The 15,918-nt window shown below is 41.7% G+C and overlaps 1 protein-coding gene across 1 annotated transcript; it reads right to left on the reverse strand.

The window, feature by feature from the left end:
• Nucleotides 1-992: 992 nt before the first annotated feature.
• DESI2 (desumoylating isopeptidase 2) lies at nucleotides 993-15,659 on the reverse strand. The gene is made up of 5 exons (XM_079298775.1): nucleotides 15,212-15,659; nucleotides 9,002-9,074; nucleotides 7,066-7,159; nucleotides 6,436-6,577; nucleotides 993-4,572 (listed from the first exon to the last, which is right to left on the reverse strand). The coding sequence occupies exons 1-5, from the start codon at nucleotides 15,248-15,250 to the stop codon at nucleotides 4,339-4,341; spliced, it is 582 nt and encodes a 193-aa protein (XP_079154901.1). The 5' UTR covers nucleotides 15,251-15,659; the 3' UTR covers nucleotides 993-4,338.
• Nucleotides 15,660-15,918: the final 259 nt, after the last annotated feature.

Consider the following 15,918-nt stretch of genomic DNA (forward strand, 5'->3'; position numbering starts at 1 on the left):
ATTCCAGAGAAAGTCAGGAACTGTCCAATAGCCATTCCCATTGCACTGTATGAAGCACTGCAAAAGAATGTATTTATTCTGGGGTGGTGATAGGACTAAGGTGCTGTAGCCACAAAAAACCTCTTCCCATTGTGAAGCCGTTACAATGACAAATTTGTCATATACTTCTGCATGGCTGAAGGAACTTTCAGAAAATAAAATTTCATTTGGAACATTTATCTTTTCTTCAAGAGCAGCTCCATTAAACACAGCCAGCAAACAATGCACTAGGTACTTTTGGGTATTGATCACCTTCCTAGAAGGTGATAGGCACTCCTGGCCATTGGATGGCAGAAGTGAGTTCATCTGGAACTCACATTAGTTTTAACTGATGAACGATTGTCAAGTTTCCTTTCAATAGGTTGCAAGTTGCTCAAACTCTCTTGCAGGTTTGTTGATGATTAGTGAAATGCAGAAAAGGGAACACATCTCTATCTGGGCAGCTTCTCCAACAGGTCATGCCCTAGCCAATGTTCATTAGCAGTGCACATGGACATGTCCAGCTCAGCACACACAACATGGCAAAACACATCCCCTTCCCAGCTGTGGGGAGAGATGGGTAGGGACACCACCAACTCAGCCAGCCACAGGACAGCACTCCCACTTATCAGTGCCCTCAACTTGCAGAAAAGTCTCTCTGCTGCTAGAACACAGGTACTCACCTGCAAATTCCAGTGCCAGCACCTTTCAGTGCTGGCAAAGCATGTCCTCAAGGGCTGCTGCCAACTCTGTGCCAGAGCTTGGGATGTTTGGGGAAGATGCCTCAGCATCAAACCAAACCACAGCACCTGATGCTTATGTCAGCCTAACAGCCTAAAGCTTAACTACAGGAAACCCTTGGATAGTCTTATTGTCCTTCAAAACCATTGTTCAAAACCAAACATCAACTTGGGAGGCACTGCAAAAATGAGCTGTAGGTACAAGGGGAGTAACACACAGAGCCAACATTTTTTTTATAAAAGTATTTTTAATAAACTGATGGATTTAAGTTTAAGATGCTAGACAACTTGTTGCCATGTACAGGTAACAAAAGTCAAAATTCTTTGAATTTTATACAAATACTATGTAGTAGAGTAAACTTGAATACAAGTTTACAAAAAATGCATCAGTGAATATTCAGCTTGTAACCAACTTCCAACAGTGAAAATTATCATCTATCAATAGTGATCAGAATTGCATTGCAAATTTCAAAAGTAATGCAACTATGTTTTTTATTACCAAGCCACTCTGAAGTTACTGACAGTACATTGGATTTTTTTGGCTTGCTGAACAGAAAATGGCATTTAAATAAAACGACTGAGTTAAACAATGTAATACATATCAAAAGTACTATCTCACAGAAAATTAAACAAAAATGAGAAAGTAAACAGAGCAGAACCCTGAAGTGGTGATATTTTTCTACCCGTTTTGATGGAAAAGATTCCACAGGTGTCCAGCTTTCTCACAGCATTTTGAAGTGTTCTAGTCCTAGCACAGTGTGGTCATTAGTAGACTAAAGTAATCCCTGCTTGGCAGTAATGCTGGTGAAAGGTAACTTGCTCTATTGCTAACAAATTGGAGTAACCACTGGCAGGGTGACTTGTTGCAGGCATCCAGCAGAGGCTGAGCTGACAGCACACGATTGAAGTTACAGTACTGCTCGCTTTGATACAATACCCAACAACCTTCAGGGTTCAGGTGTCAGTTTCCTCACAGGATTTACAAATGGATGGTTTCAAAACAAACAAAAAAAAGTCATTATGGAGCACAAGACAGTATTTTCACCTGTACAGCTACCAATAAAATGAATGTTTTTGTTACAAACTTTCCAGTCTGCTTTATAAAAAATAGTCTTAGTTTTACTTCTAAATAAAAACTGTGCTGTGATCTGTCATGTTCTTGCATTGTACATGCTGTAATTGTGTGTGTTAATGAGGGTGTAGAGATTTGTGACCTAGCGCTCTGGATGTATCAGAAGCCTAAAAAGCTGATTTTGGTACATAAAAGGTAGCAATGAAAAGTCATTCTATTTATTTTTTCCTAAAGCCTAGGAAAAGCTACAGTACGTTGCTAGATCAGTGGCCTCAACCCTGAGCTGAAATAAAGGACCTGCCCTGGCCAAGAGCCTTAGTCACATTACTACCACAGCTGCACAGCAGAGACAAAATCACCTGTCTGCAGCCTGTTGTCTGAGCTGTGAGTAGTGTGAGATTCAGTTCTGTCATGCTTGAGAGCTGACTGGAGACCACCATACTCATTTTCACTACAGGGAAAAGAAGGAAAGGAGAACAAATTCAGAGTGGGAAGTACTCAGCAGGGAGGGTCAGATATCCAGCTTCTGGAGATCAAAGAGAGAATGAAGTTAGTGGCAGACTCACCAGTCTTAAGCGCTTCCCACTTGGTAGAAGAGATTATTAAAACACGTACCAAAATACAGTTATGGAGACTTTTACTATTATCTTGCTCTTTCCAGAAAGAGTGTCACTTGATTTTCCCCTCCAGAACTGAGCATATCTGTCTCTGTACTACACTGCATCACAGAAGATAAGTGAAAACCTAAAGTCTGTCTGATGAAGGATTCAACCCAGGTGGCAGCAGAAAAACTTCCACTTGTTTCTAACACAAGTTGGAGCTGGCAACCATAAGAATTCTTACTATGACACAGCTACTGCACCTTCCCGTAGGGCTTAATGGCACCACTATCCATGGCCAGGAGCATTCATAACATGAAGCATTTTGTCTCCCAAGAGGACTTTGTTTTTGCTTTTGAACAGCAGAAACTGCAGAGTCGGTATTTCATTCAACAGGAAAACTAAATCCAGCAAAAGTAAATAAAGCTCATAAGAATAATTTGTATTTCTAGTAATGCACACTTCTTTGTGAGCTGATCAGTTTAGGGATGGTATGGTTTTTGTTAGTTTAAGGCAGCAAGTCTTATAAAATACTCAAGCTCAGCTCCCTCACGTTTGTGCTACTGTAGCCTTAGGTGCACAATAGAACCACACTAATTTACACTAATGATTGGAAGAACAATTAATTCTCTTTGTAAATCAACAAGAATAAGGCATTCCATTATATATTCTGATCACTAATTATAATTTAGCTCTAATTATAATCTACCAGCAAACATACTTCTGTGTTTTAGAAAATAATATCTCTTACCTTCAGACATAATTATGTGTGCAGATTAGTGGGTTCTGCTGTGTAAACACACAGGTGCATAAGCAATTTTCAGGTTTTTCTTCATTACATCTGATAAGAAAGTTAATGCCACAGATAGAGACTGTGGGAAAATAAATTAGGATTTCTCTATCACTTGTGCGGATATGCACAACTGGGCAGTAATTTGTAGCTCAAAGAAAAGGACACAAAGGTTTACAAACTCAAATGAAGCAAAATCAGCAGCAGGAAGCAAAGGCCATTCCCCAACCATAAATGGCTTGTTTTACAAAATTCCAAACTATATCAAACAAACAATAAAGGAATACAAGTACTAACTTATATATACAAGTCTGAAATCAAGTAAAGCAAAGAAGTAAAAATTTTGTTGATGCTTCTAGAAGATGATATTCATATGTTTAAATCCTGAAGTAAACTGCAAGTAAAGATACAAGACAGGATGAAAACTACATGGCTGAAAAAAAAAAAAAAAGGATTGATGTGCATTGCAATGAGATAGAAATTTCCCTTCATATGTGCAAAAATCCACAGTTTCATTAATGTAGAGGTCATACTTCTAGGAACAGATTTTAGACCAAACCAGTCTCCCTACATCCTGGAATCTACCTGTTTACATCAGCCACTTTAAGTGCACAGTACCCTGTTCACATCAACAGTATTCAGCAGTTTCTGGCATTCCTCAATTTAATCTTCTCCTGCCTTAAGTCTTGAAAACAAAGGGGAAAGTTCATCCAGGGCATCATACCACTGATTTTGATTTATACCAACAGTTAAATCAAACTCAAATTCTTTCTTCTTCCATGGTAGCAGGAGTCCTTATAGGACTTGTAAACAGCAGTACACAATACTGTAAACAAATAATTTAAGTTCTGCTTTATGCAAGATGTTAACTCAGGTCTACCAAACAGGTGAAAATGAAAAGGGTGGCTTCACACAAAATCCTTCCCTTTTCTCCCAGCAATTCCTTTCACTACATAAATAATCCTGAGCTGAAACAGGGGTTGATGAGAGCTTTTTTTTTTTTTTTTTTTGCATATAAAAACAACGTTCTAGAGTTGGCTCTCATGTTCTGTCAGGAAGTCAATTGCTGAAGAGATCAAACTGAAGTATTTCAAACCATTTGCTACTTTGGAGGAGGACTTATAATTTGGTGTGGCGTCCAGTTCTAGACCCAGATGCTGAGCTTGCCAAGGAAGCTGATGCTGCTGCATCCTCAGCTTCCTCCAGCTCATCATGTAGCTCCTGGCTAACACTAGACTGGAGGGCTGCAGGAGTTAGCCACTCCTTTGGCAGGCAGCTCTGGAGGAAGGGTATACAAGAGCTGAAGTAGGCAAGGCGATTCACCCATCGTGGAATCTCTTTTCCACAGAGAATCTATGGGGGAAGGAAAAAGAAAGGGTTAATTTGTTTTCTGGGTTCAGAAGTAACAAAGCTGCAGTACTGTAAATAAAAAGCAAAAGTTGCAGCAGCCCTACAGTTTACACATCACAAATGCCAGTCAAGAAGTGCCCAAGTTAGCTGCACTATGACAACTTTCACCATCAGTAAAGGCAGCATTTCAAGTCCCACAAAGACACCTATACTCCACCATTGTGAAAGGTGGACACATGGTGGGTTCTATGATTTTCTTAGAAGAAGAAAATTGGAAAAAAAAAATAAAAAAGCCTAAACCACCTCAGTCTTTTTGAATAACTTCTATAAAAGGCACAGAAATTAGTTAAGCTATGTTTTCTATTCAGTGCTAATTCCTCAGAAACAGAAATTGCAGAAGGAAACCCACTCTTACAAAAAAGCACCCCAAAATCACATGGCCAGAAATACCACAGTTGTATGGAGTTACATACACAGCTGAGGCTCTTTACTGTGGTGGCCTCTGCTGACTTCCACAAGACATCACTATCCTACAACACAGGCCAAGCACACACTTTGGTTCACTGCAACAAGAGAAACTATACAATGCACAGCTGGGTTCAACTCCTCAAAAATATATGAAGTTGCATTAAGTACTTATCTTTACTGCACATCAGTCATTAAATAATTTTGTTGTCACTATTCAAGGAGTGAGCTGCTTTACTTTACTATCTCCATATTCACTTTTGGTATTACAGTGCAAATCTGGAGAACATAAACATTACTCTGCTGTAACTGAGCAGCACTTAACTTGCAATTATACTCACTTTTATAGCCAATTATAACACTAAATAGGACAGACCTAAAACAGAAACAATATGATCATGTAGCTGAAGAGTGTGGCAAAACCCTGGCCATATAGGCCAGATTTCACACCAACTGCAGCTTTGTGTCTCACCCTACTTACTTGTACCAGCATTGCACATGAATCATCATCTCAATAAAATTTTCCACTACCACTGGCAAATCAGTCTACATAAAACATAGGCTATATACTAAGTATGCATTAACTGTTTTGGAAAAAAAGCCAATTAAAATCTATGAAATTTCACATGGGAAAAATAACCATCCTTGTTTTGGAGTGTTTCAGTGAAACATTAAAATAAATTCTGGCAAGCAGAGATTACCAGCTGTCAATGAAAATCAAAGTTTCCATTCCCCTCTTTGTCCTGGGTTACTTGTTCCTGACCCTTTCCCTTGTGTGGATACACATGTGAATGATCAGCATTCAATCCTATTGGAAAACTGATTATACAACAACAAAGGTGAGGGGTATAAAGCAAAGCCCCTGTGACTCCTTGGTCAGACTCTTTGCATGACCACTCAAGTATCTACATCATCTACATCAGGACACAGGTGCTGGCAGAGCAATAACTTGACAAAAGCCTCTCAAGCAGAAGATTAACATTATCTGAGTAACTTTAATGCCTTTGCTATTCTTTAGCACTAGGTCAGAGCTTTGAAAATTATTGACAGTGTGATGGTTCTGTGGGGAAATACAAATAATCTGATAAAAATAACATCTATAACATTGCTAGCTTCAGTAGCAATTCCTGAAATGACTAAAATTACACTGAAATCTTGTTAATACTTTATTTACTAGGTACCTCTTTCGGAATGCACCTCTGCACTAACACAAGCTATGTATGACAACAATATTTAGCAGCAAAATCTGGTGCTCTGGACATAAGCACAAATACAACTTGAAAAATTATAACATTTGCCCAAGGCAGCAGAGATAAATCAAACATTTCAAAGTACTAGAAGGAAATGATGCTCTGTAGCCACCTGTGAAGCACCTTTCTATAGACCTTTATGTTTGTTTACCTCAGATAAAGCTGAAGAAAAGTGATTGCAGTTTTTGTGCATTAGGTGATAAGCATTTCCTTTGAATTCCTTTCCAAGCTCTTCTACTATTTTTTCTATATCATCTTCCATAAAGTCAGTACTGCCTAGAACCACAGCCTCTCTAGAAGAGAAAGAGAGTAGAAGGTGATCAGGTTCACATGATATAGGTGGACTACCATTCACACATTGCTCAAAAGTCACTCCACTCTTGGATGGGGTAGCAAAATCTTTCTGTTCTCCAAGAATAACAAAAGGCTCTTTCTATTCCATTTTATGGCACCACTTTCATCTTTATCACAAGAGATGATGTTTCCTTGCTGATTACCCACCTTGAAAAAGTTACTGCATTGCTTATGCTGTATGAGTAATAAAATAAAAAATTTGCATGCATTTTAGGAATTTAATGGTATGCTAAAAAGAGTTCTTTGCTATAGACACTTCCTTGCCTCATCACCTCTGTCCATTGTACATTTCTACGCAAACACATTAATTTCTCAGAAAGTCAGAAATCCTGTACAATTCAATACATCTATCCTCAAAAATAAATGCAACAAATTGTATTTTTCATATACTTTCTCAAAGAGCAAGAAAATAGGTAATCTGTCTTACTTAAATTTAAATGTTTCTCCTAGCTCAGAAGCATTTCCTGGTGAAATCTCAAATATTCCAGAAAAAGGGTATGGATGACCACCATAGGCAAATTCTGAAAGAGAAAGCTCAGATTTAACAAAACCAGCATCTGATGACAGTGAAAAACAGCCTAGCTCACTGACTGGAAGGTGACTTCACAAGGATCTAAAGCTAGCAACCAGACATGTTATTTACATGGGGAGCAAATGAAATGAGCTGGAAATTAATAGTTTTGTCAGTTACTACTCAGCCTAAGCAAAAACTGACATCGGTGTACAGGTTTAACTTGAATAACTTAGCAGTAAGTACATATTGTTTTCATTGCATAAGGAAGCATTTACAAGTTAAACTGTACATCTTTATACATACTTATCTTTAGAATTCCCCTTATATATGTCTGAATTGGGGATTCAAAGCACTGCATCTTCAGAGATCTGATGGCACTTCCATTCAGTATACACTACAGTCCTCAGTGTGGTAGTGAGTAGTGGCCTAATAGGTTCCTTGAATGTCTTGATTTGCAAGAGTTCAATTGTCAAATTCTTTACTATAACAAGACAGTAAACCAGTGCATGCACCTCAGATCTGCACACAGCATCTGCTGGCTTAAGCACTCACACTACATGAAGGAATTGTGGTGTGCTGCAGCTTCCGTCTGTGTCTGTAAGATAACAGAGCACGCCGCACCCAGAGTGCAATAAAAAAGCTTTAAGCATGACTTCACACTTCCTTTCCTCAAAACTCCTAGCACATCACCCAAGTCTAGCACTCGGTTTTGTGGGTAATCTTTTTTACAACAGGTTAATAAATAAAAGGGTTGATGTGCCTGGAAAAATGCAAGTCATTGTTCGAGCAGGGGCATGACCTGCTGTATGAGAAAGCTGCTATAATCCCAACAGGAAGGGAGGCACATGCATTTGGCACAGCTCAAAAACTGGGCTTCAGGCAGAGCACTATTAAGAGTCAGGTCTTTCTGGGTCAGATTAAAACAAATTTTAAAAAAAGTTTTAACAATAAGCATTGTATTTTGTCAATTTGTTGCTCTGGTAACACTTGCAAAAATAGATACAATATGATCATTACAGCAGCTGAAACATAGTTTAGGATGACTTTGGGCAGTGTGGTCTTCGGGGGGGGGCATGGCTTGCCTTTTGCTCCTTCCCTGCACCTCCCAACATACTCAAAGAAAAACCAACAAAAAAACCCTACTGCAACAGATTTTTCTTCCTTAACTGCAACACCATTGCCTCCGAGTGTCATTATACTTTGGGCAGAAACACCTCAGACGTGAGCCCGTGCTATGGCGAGCACAGAAACACCTTCTGGCTGCAGTGCAGGCTCAAAGTGCCCTGATCAGACCAGGAGGCTATTTAGCAAAATTGAAAAGCATTGCTGTTATTTATCACAAGGGCTCTTGTTATGAACAGCATGCATTAGACATGTTTCTTTGAAAGAAACTGTCTCTAAAACAAATCAACCTACCAAAATGGAATAGACTTTTTCCAGAGCATCATGCACTTTTGGGTGCCTCTCTGCAACAGATTATTGTTAAAAATTACCTCCTTGCACTAAGTGCTGACAAAAAACTGAGGAAAGGATTCAACCATGCTTACACAAAGCACACATTTGTTTTATGTAGGTTTTTTAAAGTATTTCCAAACCTAAAATAAAGATTTCTATGCCTGGCTGAATAGGTTGCACACTTTTTCATAGCTAAACAGCTTTATATAAATGTATGCACATCAGTACCAGATTATTTGTGTCCAAGGTTTTTTGTTTTTTTCCAGAGGCAGAATAGATGAGAAAAAGAGATGAAGATGTTTCAGGAGCTAGGCTCCTCTCACTACCTGAAAAATGCTTTTTAAATAGCTGTATTACGGAAACAAAAAGTAAGTTATGCTTTTCTTGTACATACCTCGGCCATACACCTCTATACCTGAATGAAACACTCCAATTCCAAGGGAAGAAGTATACTCATTCATCCAATACTGAAAGGAAAGAAAGAAAAAAATACCCCAAAACTCTAGTTAGTTTACAGTACAGATTTATATTATATTTATATGTGAGATAAACACACTGACTGTCATTAATAGCAATAACTACACCTACTTATGAACAGATAAGCACAAGACACACTCAGAGATGGACTGAAATGACCTTATTATATTTTGTCTTTGAATACTCAATTAGAGGTCACCATACAAGATAAAAAGCTCTCTCCAGGCTGCAGATGCATAGGGCTCCAAACATGAGGTTTTAAGTCCTTTGCATATGTCTGACACTTGTTTCCAAAATATCACTTGTATTGTAGTCAGTAGAAAACAGATGCATTTCCAAAGAAATCAGAAGTGAAAAATTTTAAGCAAAGGGAAAAAATAGCAAAGAAAGGAAACTTCCCTTAGTGCTTTCTCTCTTCTTTTATGAAAGTGCAGCAGCAAATGTCTACCAGAAGCTAACTATTACCCTCAAGACCTCAAAGGTGCAGAACTCTGGAAAAGGAAAACCTCAAAGTACTCTTTCCCTGTCTTCATCACCACCCTCAAACTATCAATCTCCAAGTATGAAAAGATCTCAAGTGACACACAATTTGAGAAGTAACCTGAAACAAAGTCTAAAAATAAAAAGCCTCAGTTGTGTCCTTAAAACTGAAACTGGCTAGTAAGAAAAACCTCAGGAAAATAAAAGAAAAACATTATTTTGTCAATTACACTAGTAATAGGATTTTTTCTTCCCAGAGCTTCTCTGTGAACTTTTACAAAGCAGACTTCAAAAAGTCAACTGGAGGGCAGGATACAGGCTGAGGTAGAACCCCCAGTAAATTAACACTGGTTTAGCAAGCAGGCAGAATAAAAGAAACTATCTTCCTCACACAATCTGTTGATATAATCAGTGTTTTCTGATGCAAAGCCACGAGGTAGCACAACTGATGATAAAAACATAAAAGGTTGCAGGTGTCACACTTGAAGATGTGCTGGCTGGAGTCTGTGTGTAATTTACAGTGCCATCACAAACATTACAGCATGTAAGCTTTTTGTCTCCCAATAAAAATGATACACTAAACCTCAGGTTGACAAGCTATTAATAAAAATGAAAACAAGTTAAATGGCAAAAAGAGCAAGTCATGCCAATGGTTACAAACAGACAAGCCAGCAGTGGGAAATTTTGTCAATACGAATAAAGAGAAGGCAGATTTTGTGCCTCATATTTATTTAAAGCTCAATTGTGATCCATGGATAAATTCTGCTTAAGACTAAACTTTACCAATTTGCTTTAATCTCTGGCTTTGTCAGTGTAGTGCTATGTTAGCCAGTGGGGGTATGGATGACTACACTAAATCATCACATTAGTCTATTTAAAGGGCTTAGCAGTTCTTTCCTTCCACCCCCCATAAAAGAGCAGAGAGCAATTTGGTATGAACAAACTACATCCAGAAATACACTGCATTAATTTACTCTGTATAGAAGGACAGAGAACAGGGAAAATACAAAGAGGGCAAGAAAGGAGAAGGATGTGAAGACTACTCATCTTAATAGGTTTGTGAGCATAAAATAATGGATTCTGCTCATGAGAGGAAATCAAGGCCAGAAAACAGAAGAGCTACTGCAACATAAATGTGTTCCAGTTCTGAAGCCCTTCCTATCCCACAGTTTACCAGCTCACCATTTCAAAATAGTTTCAGGTTTATATTTATAGTCAAAACTGTGGGCACAGTCAACGTACAATTTGTCATCACTGGAATAAAGTACATTTGCCTAAGGGGAAGGTGGATCCAAATGAACCTAACCTAGAACAGGCACTCTGGTACTCTAGTCTGTCCCTTTCCTGGGCACTTGTGGCCAGAAAACTCAGAACCTGGCTGCTGAATTCCAAACAAGCATATCATGTACCCATTGGATCTGTTAATGCCAAGCAAGGTTATGGTTACCCTCTGAAAATAGAACAAAACTTACACAAGATAGCCCACAGGCAGTGGGATAGAATAAAGCCTAGTTGGTTATTAGACAGAAAAAAACGAGGAAAAAAAGTATCCACAGTACTCCCAACCCACAACCCCATGAAACCAAACACAAAGTATAGGGAGGAGAGAGAAAAGTGAGTCACCAAGCCTTTTCATTGACTGCACAGAAGTGGATGAGCGGGATGGAAGCTGATCCAACAAGGCATTCAGCACAGCCCACTGCTATCCAAACAAGTGCTCCTGCTTAATGGTGCCACCTAAGCACTTGGGGCTTGCTACACTGCACAAAGTGAGCACTGCTGGCAAATAAAACCAAAGTTAGCAGCTTTGAAGAAGTGCCTGAAGCAAGCTGGCACTTTGCTTCAGATTTCCAGTAAGAACAGAATAGGTTAATTGAAGAAAAAAGAATTTCAACGAGGCAGAATTACTTCCCCCCTAGGAACAATAATTATATCTAATTATTACTTAATCTGGATGAACCATTGGAAGGTTGGTCCCATTTACTCATTTAACAAAATGCCTTATCTCACTGAAGGAAGAAATGCAGGACAGATGCAACAAAGGGTGCTGAATTTAGCTGCAGCTGAAAAGATTATATACAACTTACAAAATAAAGACTGTAAATGAAATTACATATGTATAGCTCACTGGTCCAGTAACATGCCCAAACTGATCCCAAATGCTACATCCTTGTTTCCATTACACAAACTGGATTCCCTTTAGTCTTGATATGGATTTTGCCATAACAGTATGGTGCAATCCCATATCCCCAATATTTTGCAATATGTCAGTCTTGTAAAACAGGATTTCAGGTTTAATCTATCATAAGGAAAATACTGGAGAAGTAGTCTTCTATGTGCACAACAAAGTCATGTCACTACAATGAAAGAAAAACACTAATCCCAGCGCTTCAAAAATATCTTCAGAGCTTTCATTTACATTAATACTTTAGCTTGTTATCACCTTATTTGACAAGGGAAAAAACAGGATACTACTAGTTGGGCACAAAAAAATGAGACCCCTAAAAATAGCAGTTAGTTAAAATGAAGCTATAAAGTACTCCAGCTCTCAAAACACAATATATCAAAGCCTTCACCCTACCCTTTTAATGATCATAAAAGATGTTCAAAGGCATGAACTCTACCACATAAATACGCCCTTAAGCTTCTCTCCCTCCATAAAGTTACCACTACTTGAAAGCCGACTTTCTTCTACAACACATGCATCCCCCTCACACTCTGGCTGTATCAAAGATTTTTACTTTGTCAGCACTAAGGACATTAGAAGGGTATATCCTCCAAAAGCAACCAACTCAGTCCTGTAAGGAGTTCCAACAGTAGCAAGGTCACTAAGTATTCCCCTGCATACCTAAGCAGCTGCCTGGGAAATGAAGCCACAGTTTGCATTCAGGTTAAAATAAAGCTGCTTGTTCTTACAGTAACACTGGTTCTGTCAACCAGGTGAATGACAATGGTCTCTTGTTCCAAAGGAGAAACAGAAAACCCAATCCCAAACCTAAACTACAAAAAAATCCCAGACCCATTTCCAAGTGACATGGAACATCAGAAGCAAAGAGCTGCTAATGTTGCAAATACATGCTGGCGTGGTTTGGTGAATAAACAGAACTTCAAAACTGCTATTACAGAAGACTCCTGTCTTCCACCCACTCCTAGTGCCCCCAAATAAAGCAGTACCATTGATTTCAGCAGGCTGTTGTACAAGCAGTAAAAGCTGCTATGCAACATGAAAGTGAGGCTTTGGCTTCAAATGGACTGAGATGTGGTTTAGCAGATGAGTTTGATGAAGGATGTACACTGGCGGTATCTTTCAGACATCACACAAACCTGGTGTTTTTCTCACCAGTTTGAAGGAAAACTGTTTCTCTAATGGTCAGATAAAGTAGATACAAAACAACAAACAGGACTAAAGCAGGAAACAGAAATATTCTCCTTAGTGGTTTCATCTTATACTATGTATAATCTGTGGTGATGTGCAGCTTCAACCATTAAAGTTTTCCCTACATGTAATCAAACATCTGCAAGTAAATGTGCCTGGCTGCTTCTTTTCCAGAGGAAGCTCCTTGCACAGACGGTGGCTTCAGAGACTGTGAATTGTCCACGGAGGCAGAGCCCCAGTAATGGCAACAGGACAACCAACAGTCCCTAATGTGTCCTTAGGCAAAATATGACACCAGCTTTTAGGAGCACACCCTTCCTGTCGCTTTTTTTCCTCACTTCCCTCATGTTGACTGCCAGCCTTCCTAGGATTGCTGGAGTAAAACTGATCACAGAAATTCAGCTCTAGAGGAAAAAGAGAGGGTGATGTGAACGAAAGAGTAGACTATCCCAAGAGAAAAAGAAACAGTATGCTGAAGTCACACCCCACCAGTGCTACCATCATAGTGAGAATGAAGGTTCTCAGAGGCCATGGCACTACTTTATAGGCAGGCATTTACACAGGAGTCAGTCCATTCTGTTAAGGTCTCACAGCCTGCCTGTGAACTGGGCCCACTTTGCACAATTAAGCAAGTCTTTGTGAGAACAGTGGGTCTTCCATTTTGGTGAGTCAGAAGTGCGTCAAGCCTAGACTTCAAAGATATTATTATGTAAGAGTCACCGAAACCAAAGTCCTACTTCTTTCTCTCTACAAATATTTATAGTTAATTTATGTAAAACCATCATTTTTATGCTAAAGAGATTCCCCAATATACATATTCACCCTGTAGTCCAGAGAAGTCATATGCATGTGACAGGGCATCCTTTCCTCCTCAAGCCAAGTATAAAGAAGGCACACTGTGACTTTTTCTCATATTAGCATCACATATGAGCTCACCAGGTGAGCAAAGACCCTTTCTTTTTTCCTCCCATCTCTCAGAAAATCACAGTGAACAGACTGCTCCTATCTCCAGTCTCCTCTCTGTCTATAATGAAGGAAACCAAAGTCCAGGTAACAGGCTATATTCACTGGAGAGGGAGTTCAAACACAGGATTGGGCTAAAAATCTCCCATAACAGGACATGGATTTCTAAGGTAAGTTCCAGACTGAAACAAAATAACAACAAAATTAAGGTTAGTTACTATGATATTGTAAATATATTTGATTTCAAGCCAGAAAGCTTTCTATTGATTGCTGTTGAAACATTTTAGCATTTGAATGTGACTGTTTCCAAGCAAAACAAGCAGCATTTTGTCACTTCCAACAGCCACTGACACTACACTATATACCTTTAGCCCTTCAAAACAACCAAGGTTCACTTTAAAATGGTGGTAGTAGGAAAGCCTATCCAAAATAAGCTAGCAACACAACCAGTGTCACCTGAAGCCAGTTCTCCATCTTACTGTCCTTTATCAGTAGGCTCAAAACTTGGTCAGAGAACTACTGCCACTCGTTCTAATTTCCAGATTGGAACGCATTAACGGATAATATTTTCTTATTACTTATCCAAACCTCCTGTTCCATGCAGGTACTTACACCTCATTTGTTACCATGGCATTTGAGCAGCTGAACATAAGACAATACCACAGTTGCTGTAGGTGCCACATAAAGATTATCCAGGAGGGAGGGAAGGTGAGCTCATAGGCTGCAAATCAAGCTGGAGCAATTATTTTATTTCTACCAGGTCTCAGCCATAACAAAACTGTAACAAAAATTATGGTCTAGAAAAATCTTCTTACAGACACCGTGCTAGAAAGCTCTTATCCTTGCAGAGACAGAGGTTATCCCGAACTACCATCCTCCTGGAAAACCGGAGCCTTTTCTGGTTTTGGCGAGCAGGAAGGCAGGGCCCCCCGCCGCTGAGCTTTGGGGCAGTAGCAGAGGGAGCAGCACAGCCCAGGGGCGCTCACAGCAGGGAAAGAAAGTTTCCCCCGCCACAGGGAGGGGATCCACCTGTCACTGGAAGACCCGGCCCGGCAAACTTTCGTCGCAGGTCACAGAGGGGCTGTAGAAATCGTCAGACCTCCCAAATCACCGCCCTCGCCCTCCCCTCCGCTCCCGCGTTGGTTATTCCTCCCGCTCAGCCGCCCACGGCTCCAGCTCCCGCGGGGACAGGCACGGGAAGGGCAGGCAAAGTTTCCCAGCCGCCCTGCCCCCGCAGGGCAGGACACTCCCGCCGCCGCCCTGCGGGAGGGGGCCGGACCCCCGCCCAGAGCCGTGCCGGTGGCTCACCATGTCGTAGACGTTCAGGATCACCAGCTGGTTCGCCATCGCCGGCGGCCCGCGGGCGCCCCCCGCCCGCTCGCTCGCTCGCTCCCGCTGCGGCGGCGGCGCCGCTCAGGCCGGCGGCGGGGCGGTGCGGACCCCCGGGGGCCGCTTCCTCCTCGTCCTGCCTGTTGCTGCGGGGCGGCGGGGGGCGGCGGGCACCATGGAGCCGCCGCCGCGGAGGGACGGGGCCGCGCCCCCGGGAGACGCGCTCAGCCCGCGGCCGGCAGCGGGGGGCAGCGGGCGCGGGCCCCACCCCGGCGGCGGCGGCAGCGGTGCCGGTGGCGGGCGGGGAGGAGTGAAGGGAGGAGGAGGGAAGGGAGAGGCGCCGGGGCGGGCCGCGCCCTGCCTGGCGCCGGGCCGCGGGACGGCCGGGCAGCCCCGCCGACGGGCGCAAAATGGAGCCGCTCCAGCCCGCCCCCAGCGCCCGAGCGGAGCGGCACGGCCGCGACTACAGCTCCCGGCGCGCCGCGCGGCAGCGCGGGCGGCAATGGCGGCCCGGGGCCGCTCGGCCTCTGGGTGCTCGCCCTGCCTCCTCCCAGCCGCCTCCTGGAGAGGGGTCCGGGCGGCCCGAGAGCGCTGCTCTGGCATCGTCGGGCTCTGGGGACCCGACCCGGGCACGCCTACCCTGCGCCGTGCCCCTGAGGTTCCCAGAGGAAAATTCGTTAGTTCTC

Source organism: Erithacus rubecula (assembly GCF_903797595.1).
Source record: "Erithacus rubecula genome assembly, chromosome: 2".
Taxonomy (NCBI): Eukaryota; Metazoa; Chordata; class Aves; order Passeriformes; family Muscicapidae; genus Erithacus; species Erithacus rubecula.

Excerpts from the sequence above, each read along its gene's own strand:
- DESI2 (XM_079298775.1), bottom strand. The coding sequence starts at position 15,250 with ATGGCGAACCAGCTGGTGATCCTGAACGTCTACGACATG. Across the intron at positions 9,075-15,211 it reads TCCTGAACGTCTACGACATG|TATTGGATGAATGAGTATAC; the intron begins GTGAGCCACCGG and ends CTTTCCTTTCAG. Across the intron at positions 4,573-6,435 it reads TTTCTTCAGCTTTATCTGAG|ATTCTCTGTGGAAAAGAGAT; the intron begins GTAAACAAACAT and ends CTTCCCCCATAG.